This window comes from Brachycentrus maculatus, unplaced genomic scaffold (assembly GCF_059751285.1).
Source record: "Brachycentrus maculatus isolate JH-2025_06_01 unplaced genomic scaffold, ASM5975128v1 h1tg000273l, whole genome shotgun sequence".
NCBI classification, from domain to species: Eukaryota; Metazoa; Arthropoda; class Insecta; order Trichoptera; family Brachycentridae; genus Brachycentrus; species Brachycentrus maculatus.
In genome coordinates, this window is record NW_028281024.1 from 11288 (window position 1) to 32032 (window position 20745).

A 20745-nucleotide genomic window follows, 5' to 3' on the forward strand; every position below is an offset into this window, starting at 1 on the left:
ACAATAGCCCACATGTATGGAAAAATGTTACGCTCAACGAAAAATTCCTGGAGGTATGAAAGAAACCCGATACATTTGCGTCACTTACGAGAGAAAGCCCGGTCTTTGCATCGTTGACTGTTTTCACCGATATCATACATTAGAAGTCTATAAAATGTAATAATAAGAGACAAGATTGTATACATTCAAAATAAAAATAATTTTTTAACACTAGTGTAGTTTTATTTTTTTAAAAAATTGGATGTATTGTTTTACCCTGTGCTGTAAATCTATTGTGGACCTGATGGAATTTTTTAAATGTTTTTTATGGACCGGAAAGGGTTAAATATAAGACAATGTCTATTCGTTGCCTAGGCCAAGCTGTGTCATCAATATATTGAAATTGAGTGGAATATAAAATAAACCCATTTGGAAGAGACAATAATACTTATATGTGTTTTCCAGGACTAATCCTTAAGTACTATCGTCCGCATGACAACACAGCGCAGCAGGACATCATCGGGAAGTTGGCGCAGTACTGCGGGAAGGAGATGACCAACATAACAGAAGCAGAGGAAGTGGCTCCAGTGTGGGACTTCTACCACTCCTTCTTCTTCTCCTACACCGTCGTCAGCACAATAGGTGATACTTCCTTTTACTTAAAAGTCAGAAATACTTCTCCACACAAATCCAAGGCTTGGTCAAGTGATAACCAGAAGTAAAAATAGGAAACCATGGATATCTTGAAATACTTTAAATTTCTTTACAACATTTTGAGTGTGTCCAAATAGTTGTTCACAAATCTGGATTATCTGATAATCCAGATTTGTGAACAAGAATAATAAACTAAAGATATAATAAAATAAATAAATAATAAATAACAAAATAATACAAATCAAAATCATGTTTTCTGGCGTTTCTCATGTATTCAATATATTATTATTTCTGTATGATATTTATACATATTACTTCTTATTGCAGTTTATTTATTAAGAATATACTCAACGTTTCGAGTGTGTCCAAATACTTGTTCACAAATCTGGATTTTCTCCAATTATAAATAATTTTAACTGGTCAAATTATAAGCTAATAAAATAAATATGAAAATGATATTTTCTGGCGTTTCTCATGTATGTGAATATAAACCAGGATACCTCACATATTAATAACAGAGTTTCTGCTCAATAAAAAGCTTATTTTCATCTCATCAATAGATGTCTTTAGTGAAATTCTAGTGATTCCAGAACAAAGTTTCGAAATTGGATCATGTATATAGAACTTCCAAGAATTTGAGTAGTGTGGTTGTCAATCATGGGTAGAATTGGTGAATGTTACACGTGTGTAAAGTGATTACTTAAACCAGCCTATGACGGTCGTCAGCCCCGTAAATGCCCAGACTTCCATATTCTTCTTCATCTTTGATGGGATGTCAAAAATAACATGAAAATAACTCCTGTAATTGGAGATAATCCAGATTTTGTGAACAAGTAATTGGACACACTCAAAATGTTGTAAATATGGTAAAAAAGTGTGAGTAAAAACTGAGGAAAGTGAGAAAGAAGAGAAAGAAAGAAAACTGAGAAAAAATTAAATGAAATTTATTTTCATTAATTGATACGGCAGTTACTTTGTAGTAATATCTATATATTTAAATATATTATTAACTATCGTTGTTAATTTAAATTTCACTCGGTAAATACCACTATTTCTTGAAATTTATCGTAACACGCGTTATGATGCATTCTGCCTCATTATTAAACAACATGTGAAAAGCTGCATAAGTCGAAATTTAAGTGTAAAAAGTGATAACTAAAACCAGCCTGAGACATCCATATTCTTCTTCATCTATAAAAAGATAACAATTTTTTTTAAACAAAAGTATGAAGGCGGGATAATCGATGGCCCGCAACTTAATTTTCTTTGAACCTCCATAACTTAAATATTAAATGGCCATCCTGAACTTTTTTCGTTTTGTTAGTTGGTCACTTTCTCCTGTACGACTACGATATATTCATAAAAAAAATTATTTCCAATATACATATATTCCATAAAAAATGTGTGCAGACAGCTCGTCTGGCTTCTCGCGCAACCGGTCGCGTTCTGAATTTGTATTTTTGAGATCTCATCCTTAAACTGAATCACCCATTTTGCAGGATATGGAAATTTGGCGCCCACCACATCACTGGGACGAATCCTGATGATATTCTATGCAATCTTTGGTGTCCCGATGAATGGAATACTGTTCGCAAATCTCGGATTTTACTTTGGCTCCACGGTAAGAACGGTATTTTCTATTAACAAACATACTTTTAAATCAAATTTTATAAAACTATTAAACATGCCGCCTCACCGGAAGAGTAGGCAGAGAGAATAGAGCGCAACACCGATCTGTCTTTGCAAACAATCTTCGTATTTATGTACTTCTTATACCACGAATTTCAGACCATAATATACCATAACATTCTAAGCCTCACCTGCGTAAGACCGATCTTAACATGCGGCACGGAAACAAGAGCTGACACCAAAAGCCTTCTTAGGACATCCGAAATGAAGACTCTACGACCCATTGCAGGCCTAACACTTCGCGACAGAGTTAGAAACTCTGAAATAAGAAAAATCTGCGATGTTGAAGATGTTGTGCGATGGGGAAGAGAAAGAAGAAGTTTCTGGAGAAATCATGTGGGAAGAGCGAGTTCGGATCGAGTGGTGAGGATAGCAGCGGACAGCAGCATAAGCGGGATCAGACCCCCAGGAAGACCACCTAAACCATGGAGAGATAGCTGATCTTCCACCTCCCAGGAGCGGACCGGAGAATGACAGGACTTAGTCCTAAAAAAAGAAGAAGAAGAAGAAGAACATTCTAAGACTACGCCTAAGTATTTGAAATACTTGATCATGTCAAGTTTTTTTTCTGTCTTCCTCTGCTTCTGTTACTAACCACATTCGCCTCGTAAATACGTTTTAATGTTCTTTCTTCACTCATATGATTCACATGCCTAAACCATCTTAACACACCTTTCTAATTTTATCGATAATGCTTATCTCAGCCTTGCATTATTTCCTTATGTCACCATTCGATCATATATCATAAATCTTTTTGGCCTACATTCATAAGAGCTCGCATTTCGACTGCATTCAGTCTACTTTCATCCTTATTTTGCCAACTCTATGCTTCACTTCCATATATTAGCGTTGGAACCAGGACTTAAATGTGCACTGTCAGTTTTGTTTTCGTTGAAATGGTTTTATTTGCTATTACTAATTTCATCCTTATCTTGCATAAAGAGCAATGAAGCGAAGGATAGTGTTTATCATCAGTTCCTTTAAATTGAGGTTGTGAAAAGTTTTAAAAAGAAAATCAGCTACTAATCAGCTTAAGTCAGAAAGAAGTTGTTGTTCATCCGTCAAAACAAATGTGAAATCAGAATATTATAACACCATCTAGACCAGAGGTGTCTAACTCAAAAGACACCAAGGGCCGCACAAAGTATTTTCGGTACCCCGGTGGGCCCCACCAAAAAATCATAAAACCTCATTTTTATTTTTATCTTACTTTAGTGAATAATTTATTATGAAAGACAGTCACGTGAGGTACAGTATATCCAACTCAATGATTTTGTAAATGAATATCATATCGCTCACTCCTTCCAACAACGTCATATTATATTAAAAATCGTCAATTTTCAGTTTCGTATTTTTTCGGAATGCCCAGAAAGTGTACTATATCCCAGCAAAAGCGGCATATTTTTAACTTAATATTTACCCGCACAGGGCAGAAAGTGTTGTTTTTGCATTTTGAAGAAAAGGTATTGTTTAATTATTTGATTAAATATACTAAATACTTTTCAAATGGAGTAAAAAAACCTTCAGGTTTTACCTATAAAGTTCTGTTGCACAGTAAGAAGTTCAATGATGACTTGATTTATTTTTAATACATTTTATTTTATTCTTAAACTATAAAAACGATCTCCTAAAAAATCAAGTTTTTTTTATATATGACGTTGTTGAAAGGAGTGAGCGATATGTTCCCGTACAAAAAAATGATTTCAATGAAGAATTTAAATAAATGAAAAATATAACCGCGGGTATCCGAGGACTGCAAAAAAATATTCTCAGGCCTCGAGTTTGACATGCCTGATCTAGACAATAATAATTTTGGCTTTTATTTCAAAACAATCATTAAATACAATCATTAATATAAGAACACTTACTATGATAAGATTATAGGTAGGCACTTAGAAAATAACATCTCCGCCAGGTAGGCACTCGTAGATCCAGATAACTTTTATATAACGTTTATATCTTTGAAGTGATTTACACTTTATACGATACGAAATCAATCTGGAGAATTTTAAGAATTGGTAACACTAATACTATTATAGTATTTTTGTAAATCTTTCAGATAAGACACTCAGTTTTTATTATGTTCGGGTACATGTCGCTCACTCCTTTCAAGAACGTCATAAACCAAAAATCGATAATTTTTAGTTATACATGTTTTCGGAATGCCCAAATAATGTACCATATCCCAGAAAAAGAGGCATATTTTTAACATAATATATACCCGCTACAGGGCAAAAAAGTTTTTTTTTGCATTTTGAAGAAAATGTATTGTTAATTTTTTTTTAAACATACCAAATATTTTTCAAATGGAGAAAAAAAATTAGGTTTTACCTAAAAATATCTGTTGCACAGTAAAAAGTTCAATAAGTGGCTTGATATTTATTTTTAATACATTGTGTAATATTTTTAAACATTAAAAACGTTCTCCTGAAAAATCAAGTTTTTTGATTTATGACGTTCTTGAAAGGAGTGAGCGATGTATCGACGCAATATAACATACTTTCGCAATTGGAGCATTTTGCTATGAAATAATGAGTACATAGTAATTTTTGACAAAACAAAGTTTTTTATTTGTTTTTTATTTATTTATTTATTAGGGTTAACAACAGCAACATATGTAAAACAAAACACTAAAAGATATATGTTAAGCAAGCCAATTATAGTCATAGGCGGGTTTAAGTGATCACTTTACACACAGGTAACATATTCCAGACTACCATATTCTTCTTGATCTTTGATGAGATGTCAAAAGATAACTCCTATAATTGGAGATAATCCAGATTTGTAGACAAGTATTTGGACACACTCAAAATGTTGTCTAGAAGTTTTAATAATTTAAGTAGTGTGGTTGTCAATCATGGGTAGAATTGGTGAATGTTACATGTGTGCATTATTTAAACCAGCCTATGACGGTCGTTAGCCCTGTAAATGCCCAGACTTTTCTTGTTCTTCTTCATACATGTTGAGATGTCACATAAAAATGTAAAAAATAACCCATTATTGACAACCACAATACTCAAATTCTTGAAAGTTCTTTATATATGATCAAATTCCAAACATTGTTCTTGAATCACTAGAACTTCACTAGAGACGTCTATTGGTGACATGAAAATAAGCTTTTTATTGAGCAGAAACTCTTATATTAGTATATGAGGTCCGAATTATGGATTATAATCACACATATGAGAAACGCCAGAAAATATCATTTTCATTTTTATTATTTTAGCTTATAATTTGACCAGTTAATTAATTTATAATTGGAGATATCCAGATTTGTGAACAAGTATTTGGACACACTCAAAATGTTCTAAGTATATTCTTAATAAATAAACTGCAATAAGAAGTAATATGTATAAATATCATAGAGAAATAATATTTAACTAACTAACTAACCATCACGCCGCTTCCCCGCAGGTGTAGGCAGAAAGAATCGAACGCCACACCACTCTGTCTTTGCAAATATTCTTTGCCTCTTCTACATTCATGCATCTCCTCATACATACCCGACGATTATTACGACTCCTGACCCGGCCGCTTTCAAGTATTTGACATACCTGATTGTGCCAAGTTTTCCTCGGTCGTCCTCTGCTTCTTTTTCCAACTACATTCGCTCCATAAATTTTTTTAACCGTTCTTTCTTCACTCATACGCTCCACATGTCCAAACCATCTCAACACACCTTTCTTAATTTTATCGATAATGCTTATCTCAGCCTTACATTCTTTCCTTATTTCATCATTCGAACATCTATCAAACATCGTTTAGCCACACATTCGTCTGAGGGATCGCATTTCGACTGCTTTCATCCTTCTTTTGCCAACTCCATGCTTCGCTTCCATACATAAGGGTTGGAACCAGAACTCCATTGTGTACTGCCAGTTTAGCTTCCGCTGATAGGTTTTTATTTGCTAAAACTGATTTTAGTGCACCATTCACCCTGTTCCCAGCATTCACTCTCCTTTCTATGTCTTTATCAATCTTTCCATCCCTAGAAAAATATTTTGTTTTACGTGTGAAATAATATTTTGTTTTCCATAATGATATAAAATGGCTAATACTATCTTATTGATGATAAGCTGGCTGATTTTAGAACCGATTTGTCTCATATTATTGCTTAATTAAGTTGACAAGATGTCATATCAATTGATTAAATTTGAAGACTCTATAATCAATATTTAATAATTACTTCACACATTAATTAATTTTACTACTTAACACATATTTGAATATTTTTTGATTGATGTTTTGGTTATTATATCAAACGTTTTTAAACAACTATAGAATGTGTCTTAATCACAAAACATAAACATTTACACTTAAACCAGCCTATGACGGTCGTCAGCCCTGTTAATGCCCAGACTTTCATATTCTTCTTCATCTTTGTTGAGATGTCAAAAAAAATAACATGAAGAATATATATATATACTTGTATGTACATATCGCTCACTCCTTTCAAGAACGTCATAAATCAAAAAACTTGATTTTTCAGGAGAACGTTTTTAAAGTTTAATAATATAATGCAATGTATTAAAAATAAATATCAAGCAACTTATTGAACTTTTTATTGTGCAACAAATCTTTTTAGGTAAAACCTGAAGGTTTTTTCTCCATTTGAAAAATATTAAGTATATTTAAAAAAATAATTAAATAATATCTTTTCTTCAAAATGCAAAAACAACACTTTCTGCCCTGTAGCGGGTAAATATTAAGTTAAAAATATGCCTCTTTTGCTGGGATATAGTACATTTTCTGGGCATTCCGAAAACACGCACAGCTGAAAATTAACGATTTTTGATTTATGACGTTCTTGAAAGGAGTGAGCGATATGTGTTTTTATTTGTACATATGTATGAGGGTCTGTACAAATGTATAAATTTGTAACTATGTAATTGCCCCAAAACGAGTTTTATATAAGACTCATGGGAATTTTAATTTTTTGATTTTAAATAAAATACGTAATAAAATATCAACTATAATATCTTCTGTAGTATTATATCTTCATTAACAATATTTTTTTTATTTTTTTTAAATATATGTTTTTGGTAATGCATCAATTATCCGAAAAAAATAAAATCCATGTAAGTCTTAGTTGTATATTTCATGACAAATATGACGAATGACGTAATTCGTCATTCATATCCTACATCATACTGTTAATTTAATGCCATACTTACATGTTGATTAAAACATTATTTTTCAATTATAAAATCAGTGCATATCGTGTTCTTAAATAAACATATTTTGAATATTGAAAGTTATGACTATGGTAAATCAGTATCTTCAGATCACATGGTTCTGTTTCTAAGAAAACTTTTTCGTTAATTAAAAAAAAATAAGTTAAAATAATTGATTGCGATCTGATCACTATCGTAAATATTATATCTTTGATGTTTTATTGATTTATTAAATATGTTTTAATATAGTTATCATGTTATTGGTGATTTGTTACGTCTAGACTTAAAAAAGGAGCCGGCTTTGAGGTAGCAACGTATTATTTAAGAGAATATATTTTGGACGGAGAAAATATAAATAGGATAAATAACGGAATATGATTTTGATTTGGTAAGGGAATGTAATTAACTATGAGTATTTTAATGTTTTAGAATTTAATAAACCCTGATGATGACAGGGTTCTTGTCGAAACCGGTTGGTTAAAGTGTACTAATAAAAAAATAAAAAGAGTGGTTAAAACAAAGTTGTTTAATTTTATAAAGTTTATAAAATGTGCCATAAAGTTGATGTGTGGCATTTTTAGTCTGGCCGAAAATTCAGTTGCGATAAAGATAAAAGCAAATTATTATTTTTTTAAATAAATATTGTTTAACGAATTGCAACGAATATACCTGAAGCTTGAAGTCACGGTCAGCTCAGGTATCGGGCCATTGTCTGTAAAGGACCCACGGGGTCGAGCCAGACGGATGGAAATTTCCATGCCAGGGGTCGACCTGGCAACTATCTTCCCCTTCCTCTAGGCGTTTTTATGGCCCTCAGCCCAGAGACGATCCTCGGGCCCGATTGCAAAAAGTCGGCGTTCGGAGCCCCTTGCGGCCGGACGTGTTGCCTCGTGAGCTCCCCGGTTTTAAACCAGGGAGGCTAAGTTTAAATAAAAAGTCGGTGTCCTTAGCCCCTTGCGGCTGGACGTGTTGCTTCGTGAGCTCCCCGGTTTGAAACCGGGGAGGTAAAGTTAAAATAAAATTAAATTGTTGTTGTTGTTCAAACTAAACTAAACTAAGTTGTCAAGTGTAAGTGAATGTTGTGAAGTGACAACGGGGCGGTGCATCATTGTGGCTGATTGCCGGCCTCTTGCGGACCGTCAGGAGGACGCTCCGCAGCGCATCACGTAGGTGACCTGGGGCGAGTCATCCGGTATTTCCTCTTCGATACGCGGATTACGCCCAGCGCCTCGACGTGATCGCCGCTCTTCTCTCTCCCGCCGGCCGCCTCATCAGCACAAGGGATGTCACACCGCCCACGTGTTGGGCCACTTTCGCGGCCTCGCGCACGGCCCCTTCCGCGGGCCTGTCTCCAGGAAACCTTGGCCGCGTCGTCCTGCCGACGCCGCCCCGCGAGTGTTAGTGTCGTCGATGTGACATTAAGTGGTTTAGATATAAGGTAATTTTTAAGCGTTAATTAAGTCAGTTATAATTATGTTTAGTGTAGGTTAAGTTATATATAAAGGACAATTAGTTTTTAAGAGTGTCTAGTTTTAAGGTTATACTGGTGGGTTTTTTTGTTGTTGTGTTTCAAATATAAATAGATGAAAATTGAAGTGTCATAGAGTTTCAATTAATCCTGGCCTACTTGACCCCTGCCTCCAGCGTCCCTTTTTCTCCGTTTTTCCTTTAAAAGATCTTACTGCTGCTGAGGCGGGTGTGTCAAAGTATCTGCGAAAAACATTCAAGAAAAGAATAGGATTTTATTTTTTGGCTTAAAATTTTATTTAGTTTTTTATTTACTTATATTTCTTATCAGTACTTCTATACGAAGTTGAATTGTGGATCCTCAAGATCAGCATTATGAACTGATTAGAGGCATTCGAAATGTGGCTACATCGTAGAATGCTACGCATTCTATGGACTGATATGGTCAGCAACGCAAATATGCTCCAAAGAGCAAGAGCAGGGACAGTTGCTGACTGGTATCAAGGTCTGGATGGTGTCCTATCTGGGGCATGTGCTTAGAGGAGAGAAGTACGAGCTATTGTACCTTGTTATAAAAGTCAAAATATAAGGTCGAAGAAGTATATGTAGAAGACAGATCTCCTTGCTCCGGAATATATGAGATTAGACGGGAATCAAGACCGTCGAGGCACTGTTTAGAGCTGCCCAAGACAAGGATAATCACTCTCAAGTGAAAGTCGACGTCAGAGGGACCTGACATGACACGCTCAAAAGAAGAAGCTGAAACCAATACAACTCCAATCTAACAAACACAATTTTCTTGTTATAGTTCCGTGGTCTCTACACCAGATACAAGAATAAAAATCCTTCATCAGGCTCCAACATCGACTACCAGTTCCGTCGAATTGGCCTGGTGGGACAGATTGCTCTGTACCTCATTCCTGGGATCCTGTTCTTCATTTTCCTGCCTGCCTTTCTCTTTGTCATATTCGAGGGCTGGGACTACACCTTGGCTGTCTACTACGCCTTCGTAACCCTCACAACAATAGGTTTTGGAGACTATGTCGCAGGTAAGTCCTATGAAACATGTTTCTGTCATGATGTTACTATTCATCTTAGTCGACCTGACTTTTGACATGAACATACTGTGTTAGGTTATGGGTAGGGTATGATGATGAAGTGGTGCATGTTTTGTGCTATTTATGATGTGAATTGGTGATTGAAAATCAATTAATATTAAATAATTTTTTTAAAATCTGTTACCAACAAAAGGTCAAATAAAATACGAAATAACATAATCCGAATGTCACACTTGATTTCATCCAGAAAGCCAAAAATGTAAAATTTTTTCAGCAAAACTTGTAATTTCTCAAAACAATTTAACTACATTAGTTGTATTTTTTGGAAGTATATATTTGCACAGTCAGAGCATGGTATAATTTTGTGAATAAAATAGAATATATTGTAATTATATTTGAAATTTTATAGCCACAATTTTATATTAGGTTTTCAAATACCGTTTCTGATTTTTAAATCAATTAAAACAGTCAGTGCCACGATACTGTTTCAATTTTACTTTTTAAATATTTATTAGTCGCTTTAGAAAATTCTTGCCGGTTATGTACAACGATTTATAGTATATTTAGTTAATTATATTTTATATTATTTTACATTCAATTTTACACATCCACTATCATTTTTATGCCTTAAAAATGATAGTGGATGTGTATAGTTAATAATAAATGAATAAGGTAAACAATACAAGAGAAATAATGGATTCAATATCTTATATCAATCAAGAGGTCCCGGGTTCAATTCCCAGGGGGGTCAAATAAATGTAAGTGATTTTTTCACTCTAATATTTATTCAATATTATCCTGGACTAGCGCCTTAAGCGGAGGGCTGATCACCTTTCCTTCGTGTGTTAACGATCAAGATAACACTGTGTTTATATAATGCAGTGCCCTATGCAACATTGGGGTGCGGATAAGGGTTTGAATTGAAAAAAAATCTGATAGATCTTTATGTCCAATTGCCTCATCAATTTTTGTCAACTGCCTACTTTCTTTTGAACATTGTATCCAATTTAAATGTTTCTTTTTCAAAAATTTAATATACCCACACCACATCTCGGCTGTCCAAACTCAAAACACAGTAAGGAACATTTTTTTTGTAGTACGTTTTTTTTTTGCATTTTTGGACTAAGTAGATTCTACTAAGTCCAAAAATGCAAAAAAAACACACTACAAAAAAATGTCCCTTACTGTGTTTTAAGTTTGGACAGCCGATCTTGTGATGACGTCTCATCACTGCTATAGTTAGAAGTTGCAGATATACTCATATACAAAGTTTAACTTACAGGTATTACGGATAAAGGGTATGGGCCTTACTTCTGGGCCTATAAGATCTTCCTCATATTCTGGATAACCTTCGGCCTGGGCTACTTGGTGATGGTCATCGGATTCCTCACCCAGGGACTCCGCTCCAAGAGGATGCAGGAACTGGAGCACAAGGTGGCGCAGAATCTGAAGGAAACACACACCAAGATATGGCACGGGGTCACCAAGGATGTCAGCTACCTGAGGAAGATACTCAACGAAGTTTACATGATGAGGTTCAAGGTAAATTTTTTATTTTTTAATATTTTTTAAATGTATTTTTATTAGTAACTTAGTATTTAAATTTTTTTACAATTTTTGTTATATATCTAAACAATATTACTAGGGTTAAATATATTTTACGTGGTATCTTCCCAAAAAAGAGACAAGCTCTTGTGCTTGGAGAGAATGAGTTATCTGATTTAGTTTTTATTCGATAATTTTTTATTATTTATTGTATTGCCGGTGTATGCTTATTGTATATGATATGTGCATGTTTATCGTGTCTTATCGCACAACTTGAGATGAAACATGTATCGTTTTTTTATACAAAAGAATATTATAAGGAAGTGTGTGCATCCCAGGGCTTACAATGACGGTCAAGTTGTGACACATATAAATTACGAATTGTTAAAATGAACAAATTACGAATGAGTTTTTTCTACTGTATGTATATTTTTATGTATAATATACATATTTTAATGAACCTTGTGTGTTGTTCTACTGGTTTACCTACTCTATGAATCGTGTGTGTGTATTTAAACGAAAATATGCAGAAATTTCATAGTTGTTGCGAGCAGATCTTTAATAAACTTATAATACGTCAACTGTTGTTCTAAACCAATTCCAAACATGCCCTTTAAATAGAGTATGTATGTATTATAGGTTGTCTCACTTCTGGGATATTAAAATAAAACTCTTGTTTCATGTTACAGCCCGTGTACAATGATGAGACTCCTCCTCCAAGGCTACACCGCAGTTCCAGCTGTCCCTCTCTATCTCTGTACTCCCAGAGCACTACCCCTCGCGTGGCACGACGCAGAGCCATGTCGGAAGCCTTCGGCCCGACAGACTTGCAGAGAGTGCAATCTGATAGCGACCTTCTCGCTATTGACAGGCAGAAGACCTTCGCTCCAACTAGCATGGTACAGCCGGCGGAACTTCTCGCTAGAGTCGTGGATGCTCTCGGCACTTTACAGAACGAAGATGATAGCTTCATGGAAGAGGGCTTCCACGGATTCAGCGATGAGGAAATCCTCGCCAGCGAGAAGGCCAGCTCGACGTGGAGCATAGCCGGCGAGAGGATATACGCCCAACCTCCTCCTATCTTCAGAACGAGAGCAGTCAGCGAAATCGGAGTACCCGTGACGTTGCAAGACGACAAGTTCCCCAATGGAGATTGGAACGGTTCCAACCTGAGGTTGAACGTCATGAAGACGCGAAATTCCAAACTATCAGTGCCCAATATATCGACAATCTCGCGACAAAGTATTTCAGTATTTTCCGATCAGTCAGGTTCTCCGAAAAATCTGCTGTCTAAATTGAATCCGTTTAAGAAACAGACTCCAACGCTGACGGACGACGAAAAGGATAGGATAATGGCGCTGACTTCGGATAGAATGACTCCCGAGGATTATTTGAAAAGAACATCAAGAGGAAGGGTGAGCATGGCGCCGATACCGGCTGCTTCTCAACAGCAGTACCTGAACAACACGAGAGGTGGAAGACTGAGTCGAATTTCTTTACCATTGGAGAGTGCGGACGTTTTAGAGCAAACGACGGTTGCCGATTTGATCAGAGCCCTGGAGGCGCTACACGCTGGATCCCCGTCTCAGCCAAGGAGGAAGATGGGAACCGCGAGTCTGACTCCTCCAAAACAGGGAACTCCTCCGATGTTAGTACAACCTTCTGGGAGTCCCCGGGAGAGACGGTTTTCTATATTTCAAGGTCCTGGGAATGTAGGGACTCGGCGTCAGTCGACGGCCATCCCTGCGCTGGCACGGCGCCGCGCGTCCTTGATGCCGAGCGCCGCCTACTCGCCTTCGCAGCGGCGTGGGTCTCTCCTGCAGCCACCGCCCTACTCGGCCGTGGAGGGCCCCCGCCGGCGGCTCGCAGCCCCGCGCCGCCAATCCCTGTGGGGCGCCGCGTCCCCTCTGCCTTCGCCCTCGCCGCGCCCTCGACGCCCTCGGTTCCCACCGAGCATCTCCGAGAGCGGCCCCGCAGAACGCACGAGATACGAGAGTCTCACGGATATTCAAATAGACGATTTGGGCAGATCGCATTCCATGGATTCGTAAATTATATTTAGCACATTCATATATAATTCTTCTTCTTTGTCTTATTCCTCATTACTGAGGGTTATGACCATTGTCTTTGCAATGACTCTTCTCCAGTTATCCCTTGACTGCGCTGCACGTAGCGCTCCAACCACCGAGATGCCTAATGCTGGCTTAACTTGATCGGTACATCGTGTGGGGATCTTCCTCTCCCTCTCTTCCCCTCCAGGCTACCGATCACAACCAGTTGTTCCAGGCTATCCTCATTGCTACGCGCAACGTGTTCAAAGAACTGAAGAATCCGTCATGTACAGACTGACATTGGCCAAAGTCAAGCCATCCAAGTGGCTTGAATAATATAAACTTATATATAAAAAAAACTTTGATCGCGAATAAACATTTTTGTGTTATTTTTAAGTTCACCGTTTTATGTATTCGTAGATGTACTTATTAACTGTAGATACTATGGTTTATGGTACTAATTATTTGAAATTGATATTACAGTAGATTTAGTTTACAATCTAAAAAGGGTAATGAAACCTAAAAGTTTCTAAAAATGTATTGAATATGAGACCTAGCTTAAGGTCTGTGCAAATCGAATGTGAAGAACTCCAGAACTAATGACGAATAAGCTTTTTTATGGCGTATTAGTAATTTTTATCTTTATAAAATAATGATTTTGAACATAAAAATAAAAATTTCAATAATAAAACTGATTTTAAATTATGGTTTTCATCAAATGGAGTATAGTATATTTGATTCTGAGTTGCAATACCCCTAAGTTTAAATAAATGTTTTATTATTAATTAACAGTCTAAACTCTCGACAACCATAACAAAATCACTCGTAAACAAGTAAAAATTCAAAATAATTTAAAAAATCCAAAAATATCAACAATCGCCCTTGAGTTAGTATGTTATGAAAATGGCGCTTTATAAATTATCCAAAATTAGAAATATTTATTTCTTTTTATTTAAATTTTAAAGTATGTTAGCTTTTTTATATCTCAAAATGAGTGCTCGAACGTCGAATGGAAATGTTACGGGAATTTTTGGAAATATTAGAAATACTATTTAGGTAATTTATTCATATTTAAAAGAACCAATTAAATTGTGATTATGTAGCCATATGTAGCAATAATTTGTCAGATTATTTATTTATATTATGTCTCTTTGTCTGTGTTTAGAATTAAGTAGCAAAATTTAGTCAATGCATCAGAAGGTTGAAAAAGAAATATGCGTGAGAAATTTGTGCATTAGAAGTTAAACTTTTTTAAGATCTAAATACATGGCACAATTTTGACCAAACTTTGATATTTAGATTAGGGATTCTTTGTTAAAAGAAGAAGACATCTGAAGAACTCTGGAAAGAACTAATAAGTGATGTTTGGATATTACTTCGTTTGTTACAAATCCCTAAATAACAAAAAATATGGAAAGAATTGCTAGTTCTCAAGTAGTATAATCAACATTTGTACAAAATAATTGAAAATAAAATAAATAAATACGTAACAGAAACTTCTAAATCATTAATTTCATTTATTTTTACTAATGAACTGTATAAAGAGTGGTCAAATTGCTTGATCGATTTATTTGTTCCTTTATCCCTTGTCCCCTTCCAGTGGTGCAAAGGGCACTCCATCAGATAATGAGAGATTCCACAGAATAAAGGGCACCATAGTAATCATTGTATGGTGTTTTTTGTCTCTTCTTCTTCTTCTTCATCTTGTTGTAGGCCTTGTGGCCTGTTTTTAAGAGGGATTGGCCTCCTGCGATGTCGGTTCCCAGCTATCGACCCATCTCTTTGGTGGTCTGCCCGAGAGTCGTCTACCATAGAGTTGGCCGTACAGTGCGATGTGGGGGAGTCTGGTTGGTTCCATTCTCCTCACATGCGCATACCATTGTCTCCTTCGTTGCCTTCCCCACCTAACGACATCTTCGATCTCGCATATTTCCCTGATCCTGGCGTTTCTTATTTTGTTTATTTTTATTATCTCGAAGACTCTTGCCTGATATGCTTCTTGGAGTCTTCATTTTTGACACTCTAAGGGCATTTTTTGTGACAACGGTGTCCGTTCTTCTTTCGATTCCATACGTCATGATGTGTCAGTGTTTTATGTCAAAACAGGAATATATTTTCTATGTTTTATAGTTTAAAAAATTATATGTATTTTTTGTAATATTTATTTTCAGGCGGGTGTAGATTTCAGTCATTAAATGTTTTGTTTTTGTAATTCTTACTTTAATACCATTTCAATGTTAACCCTTTTTACTTTGTTTTACCATCCTTAGTGAAGGGAAGCACAGCATGATGTCACGAATGCTTAAAAGCGTCTTAAAGACGCTTATAAGCTTTCTATTTGCTCACTTTTGGTAGAGCATTAACCGCCCTACACATACGAACGTACGTGATACCATTTGAGAAAAGATATCTGTTCAAAAATATTTAATGCGTACCGGATACACTGACAAATTTTTGTCAGGTTTCATACCTGACAATATTTTGTGACAACAAACGTTATGATTTTTTTGCTTGTTTATAAAAAATATGCCTGAAAATAACCCGAAGGTAGGGAGGTTAAGACACTAAAAGACATTCCACAGATCGGAATTGGGTTTGCAGTTACTTAGTTATCAGTGATTAGTATACTGAGGGTCGGGCAGCAGACTATTTGAGTATAATTAGGGTTGAATAATTAGGTTGTTGAAAAAACCGCCCGAAAACAATGTGTTAATACAAGAAAGAAGAAATTAGATCAAATCCATTAACATGATCACTGCAATCCTCACATGTTGCTCACTCCTTTCAAGAACGTCATAAATAAAAAAAACTTGATTTTTCAGGAGAACGTTTGAAAATATAATGCAATGTATTAAAAATAAATACCAAGCCACTTATTAAGCTTTATACTGTGCAACAGATCTGTTTAGGTAAAATCTGAAGGTTTTTTCTCCATATGAAAAATATTTAGTATATTTAATAAAATAATACCTTTTCTTTGAAATGCAAAAACAACACTTTCTGCTCTGTAGCGGGTAAATATTAAATTAAAAATATGCCTCATTTGCTGGAATATGGTACATTTTCTGGGCATTCCGAAAACATGCACAACTGAAAATTGACGATTTTTGATTAATGACGTTCTTGAAAGGAGTGAGTGATGTGTCTATAAGTCCCTTAGTGAACTGAACAGCAGTACGCGGCACTCATATATTCATATGTTTGAGAACAACAGTGTTTTGCCAGCCAGTATCCAAGATTCAAACCTCAATAAAAAACTTTGGCGAAAAATAACAGATATCCTATTTTTTCATGTTTAGATTCCTTGTCTACGCTTACACAAAACATTGAAAATACCCATACAAGCCGTTACGTTACCGCCATAGGCACAACAATACTCAGGACAGAGTTTTCAGATTGAATTGGTTTTTAGTTTAAAACGTGGTTTACTCTTCATTCAATGAGGTATAATTATCTTGGGGTGGCTATATCATCGGGTGGAATATGTATATCTGCATCTTGATTTTGCTCCATGACATCATAGTAACTTAAGTACTTATGTTTGAGAGTGAAAAATACCTAGTAAAAATGCTAGTCAAGTTTTGAAGTTATCTACACTATGTATAGTTATTGTTCGCCTCCATAGTGTAATGGTCAGCACGCTCGGCTACCATTCTGGAGGTCCCGGGTTCGATTCCCAAGGGGGGTCAAATAAATATAAGTGATTTTTCACTCTAATATTTATTCAATATTACCCTGGACTGGTACCTAAAGCGAAGGGCTGATCACCTTTCCTTCATGTGTTTACGATCAAGATAACACTGCGATTATATGATGCAGTGCCCTATGCACCATTTGGGTGCGGATAAGGGTTTGAATGAATGTAAACGCAGTATGTTTTCGCTATAATGCCAGCTCTGGAAAGGATCGAAGCATATGTAATGTTATAAGTATCTCGGCTTATTCAAAAGCCAAAAGGATAATTTATTATGTAAAAGGTCTGTTACTTATATTCTTTTGAGTCATGAAAAATAAATAATGGGTATTTAAAAACAAAATGTTTGTCATCGGGTAAAAGGGTTAGGAAAAAGGCAGTTTCATTTCTTTTTTTTTAATGTTGAAAAGTAATCTGTTTACATTAGTAATGTGTAGACTTCTTAGTATAAAATTATTATTATTAGCTAAATAAAGCTTCATCTTATTGAACTCTAGGTGAGTCTATATTTCTCAAAATTCACTTACAAACTAATTTTCTTATTTACTAATGGGCCACATGCATGGTATTTAGTGAGCTTTTATAATAGAAGACAAATTTGAATTATTTTTTAAAATTTCATTTCTCTATAGAGAACTGAAACTAGAGGTGCGACTGATGGGTGACTGTTTTAATTTTCGATTGAGAAAGTATTTGTTACTCTTTCTCACTTTATATTTATTTCCAGTTTAAGTTTTTGATGTCAAATATATCAGAAGCTAGAAATATATAACAAAATTTTTGTACCGATTCGCGTGACAAGGTTTAATCGATCAAATGAAATAAAAAACAAACTAGGCAATGACTTGTTTCAAACAAGTTACCATTAAATTCAGTTTTTTAATTCAATCGCCTATGTCTAAGTGAAACTGAATATATTTTAAAGTAAGTAAAATTTAAATATCCATTTTGAAACAATAGTTATTTTCGAAGTCAAATTTGTTTCCAACTATACAGGTAGATGTACATCTAAGGTTTTAGAATTAAAACACAACTTACTAAATCATGTCATTTTTACAGTTGATTTCAGAAATAATATAAAATAAAAACAGACGCAATTAATTCAGAAAGTGAATGGTAAATAGTCTTCATTTTGTTTCTTTACAATTTGACACTCAAAATGTTGCATTTTCTGTGCATTGGAATACATATACCATGTGAATTTAATAAACTTAGTTTAAGACTATAGAGAAAATTTCTATAAATATAAGCAAATGAATATAAATTATATTTGATGGTTAATTTCAATATAAAAAAACTAAACTAATGTACCCATCAAACATCAAATGATGCTATCTCTCTTTTTGTATATTGTATCCATTATTTCAACCCAATATTGGTCAGAATATTAAATAAAAGTAAAAAAATTATAATTATATTAATATAACATTTATGAATAAATTTATGAGGGTTGAATACAGGGAATGAAGATACATTTAACCATTTAACCTGCATTTAGGGTGGATTTTTAATTAAACTGGTTAGCCAAGAAATACTCACTTATATTAAATGAAAAATGCACACATGTAACCCATTAGTATATTGTCAATAATAATAAATACCGTCAATCATAAGACCAATCAAATAATTCAAAATTCCTTTCACTCTATATATACAATAATAAAAAAATAATAATAATCAGAACTAAAATATACTATGCAAATTGCATAGCGGGGCATTACAGTTTACATATTTACAAGGCTAGATAACAATATATATTATAAATAATAATACTATTTGTATAAAAGATGGCAGCGGTGAATAGATCGCTACTGTCAAAATATATTTTATACTCAAAAAGTGGGTTCAGTTTCAAAACTTGCAATCACTTCCTGTTCGTTTTTTATTTGATCTGATTTGCCAACCATAATCATGTGACTTGCTTGATTAAAAAAACTAACAGTAAACAAAAAGCAGTCTCGGTGTGAATCCAGCCTTATGCGGCGTTTACACGAGGATAATTATTAAGACATTCCACTAAGCCGAGCCAAAAATGGACTCATGTAAATAGGTATTCCGAGACAATGAAATGTTTTCGAGACTGCAGACAATCCAAAAAGTCAGAGCCAATAATTGATATGTTTATTCATTACAAGCCAACTAGCTGTTCATTCTTCATAGGTCTGGCGTCTGACATCAATCACCACAGATTATGAAATGATTATGTTGTATTTGATCTCCATCAACACTCTTAGCGCCCTACTGCATCGAATTGACATGGAGTTTACTCGATTATTATATAAAAGAAGGCGAGGTTATCCTGCGCTTCCGGTTCGTGCTTATACACTGCTAATGTATAAGCAAGGGTTATGAGGTTGAAATAACTTATTGGATAATTGCAATAATCATCAACATCAGACTTATACATTTTTTTAATAAACTTTACAGCCATAAATGCAATATTTTCAAAATATCCTTACTGGCAATATCGAAATCACTGGCAACGTAAACAAATTGTCTACGCTAACGGCTTGTATGTGAACATGACATCTTGGATGTACTTTTTTTCCTTGTAATGTCTCAGTGGAATGGCATCGCAATTGTCCTCATGTAAATGCCGTGTTAGAGTAATGCGTCATGACTTCAATCACCGTGTGTGATCTAAATCCGTCACTGTACTCCTGACTTTTTCAAAGTATTTTTCGGACTCGCGTCATCATGTCTCGTCCAAGTCTTTGGGCAAGTTTTCACTCTGCGGGGGGTTGTTGTCCGTGGGTAGCAGCATGGCCTCGGCCGCTTCCTTGTCCATGTCCTCCCGGATGGTCGTGAAGATGGACACCAGGTTCTGCAGGCCGATGAGGTAGCCGTCCTCGTGGTTGCCCACGGTCCACTTGGAGCTGTGGTCGATGCTGATGTGCTCGGGCAGTTTCACGGTCTTGGCGAAGTCGATGAGCCAGATTGAGGATTTGCGCTTGTCGTGCACAAATAGCAGAGAGCTGCCGATGATTTCGTGGGATTTGAAGAAGTCAGATGCCTCCATGCTTGCTTTTATTTGTTTTAACCGCTCGATATACCCATCCTGAAACAACAAATAGAACCAAGTATAAATAAATATTTATTCAAATTTTAAATAGACGAAATTTTCAGTATCTGAGTATTCCTTCAAATTTTTGTGTTTTATTTTAGCAACTCATTTTCCCATTTTTGAGGATAATGTGATAATAGCAGTCAAAATGAATGTCAGATTAAGCAATACTTACTTTCAAGAGTTTAAAAAATATATATTTTAGAAAAACATATAAATAATTTTCATTTACAAAATGCACTTATCAAAAATCTCTGATTGGATAATATAGCTTAAGGAACAAAGCACCCGACTGACATTAGAGGATACGGGTTTGAATCCTGGGACAGTGCGGGTATGTTCTATAATAAATACATATTGTCATATTGCT

The 20745-nt window shown here is 35.1% G+C and overlaps 2 protein-coding genes across 7 annotated transcripts in view; one reads left to right on the forward strand and one right to left on the reverse strand.

The window, feature by feature from the left end:
• Positions 1-444: 444 nt before the first annotated feature.
• Positions 445-13617, forward strand: LOC148305470 (open rectifier potassium channel protein 1-like; the record flags this gene model as incomplete). Its single annotated transcript, XM_088266648.1, has 5 exons — positions 445-621; positions 2133-2254; positions 9772-10012; positions 11304-11563; positions 12256-13617. Coding segments are annotated over 5 exons (2162 nt in total), but the record flags the coding sequence as incomplete, so codon positions are not given.
• Positions 13618-17720: 4103 nt separating this feature from the next.
• The window catches only part of LOC148305471 (inositol-trisphosphate 3-kinase B-like), a 109006-nt gene continuing 105981 nt past the window's right edge, over positions 17721-20745 (reverse strand). For all 6 annotated transcript variants that reach the window (XM_088266643.1, XM_088266644.1, XM_088266647.1 and 3 more), the window contains one exon: positions 17721-20369. In XM_088266643.1, the coding sequence (XP_088122769.1) occupies positions 20007-20369 (363 nt within the window). In that variant the 3' untranslated portion in view covers positions 17721-20006. The remainder of the gene's footprint in view (positions 20370-20745) is intronic.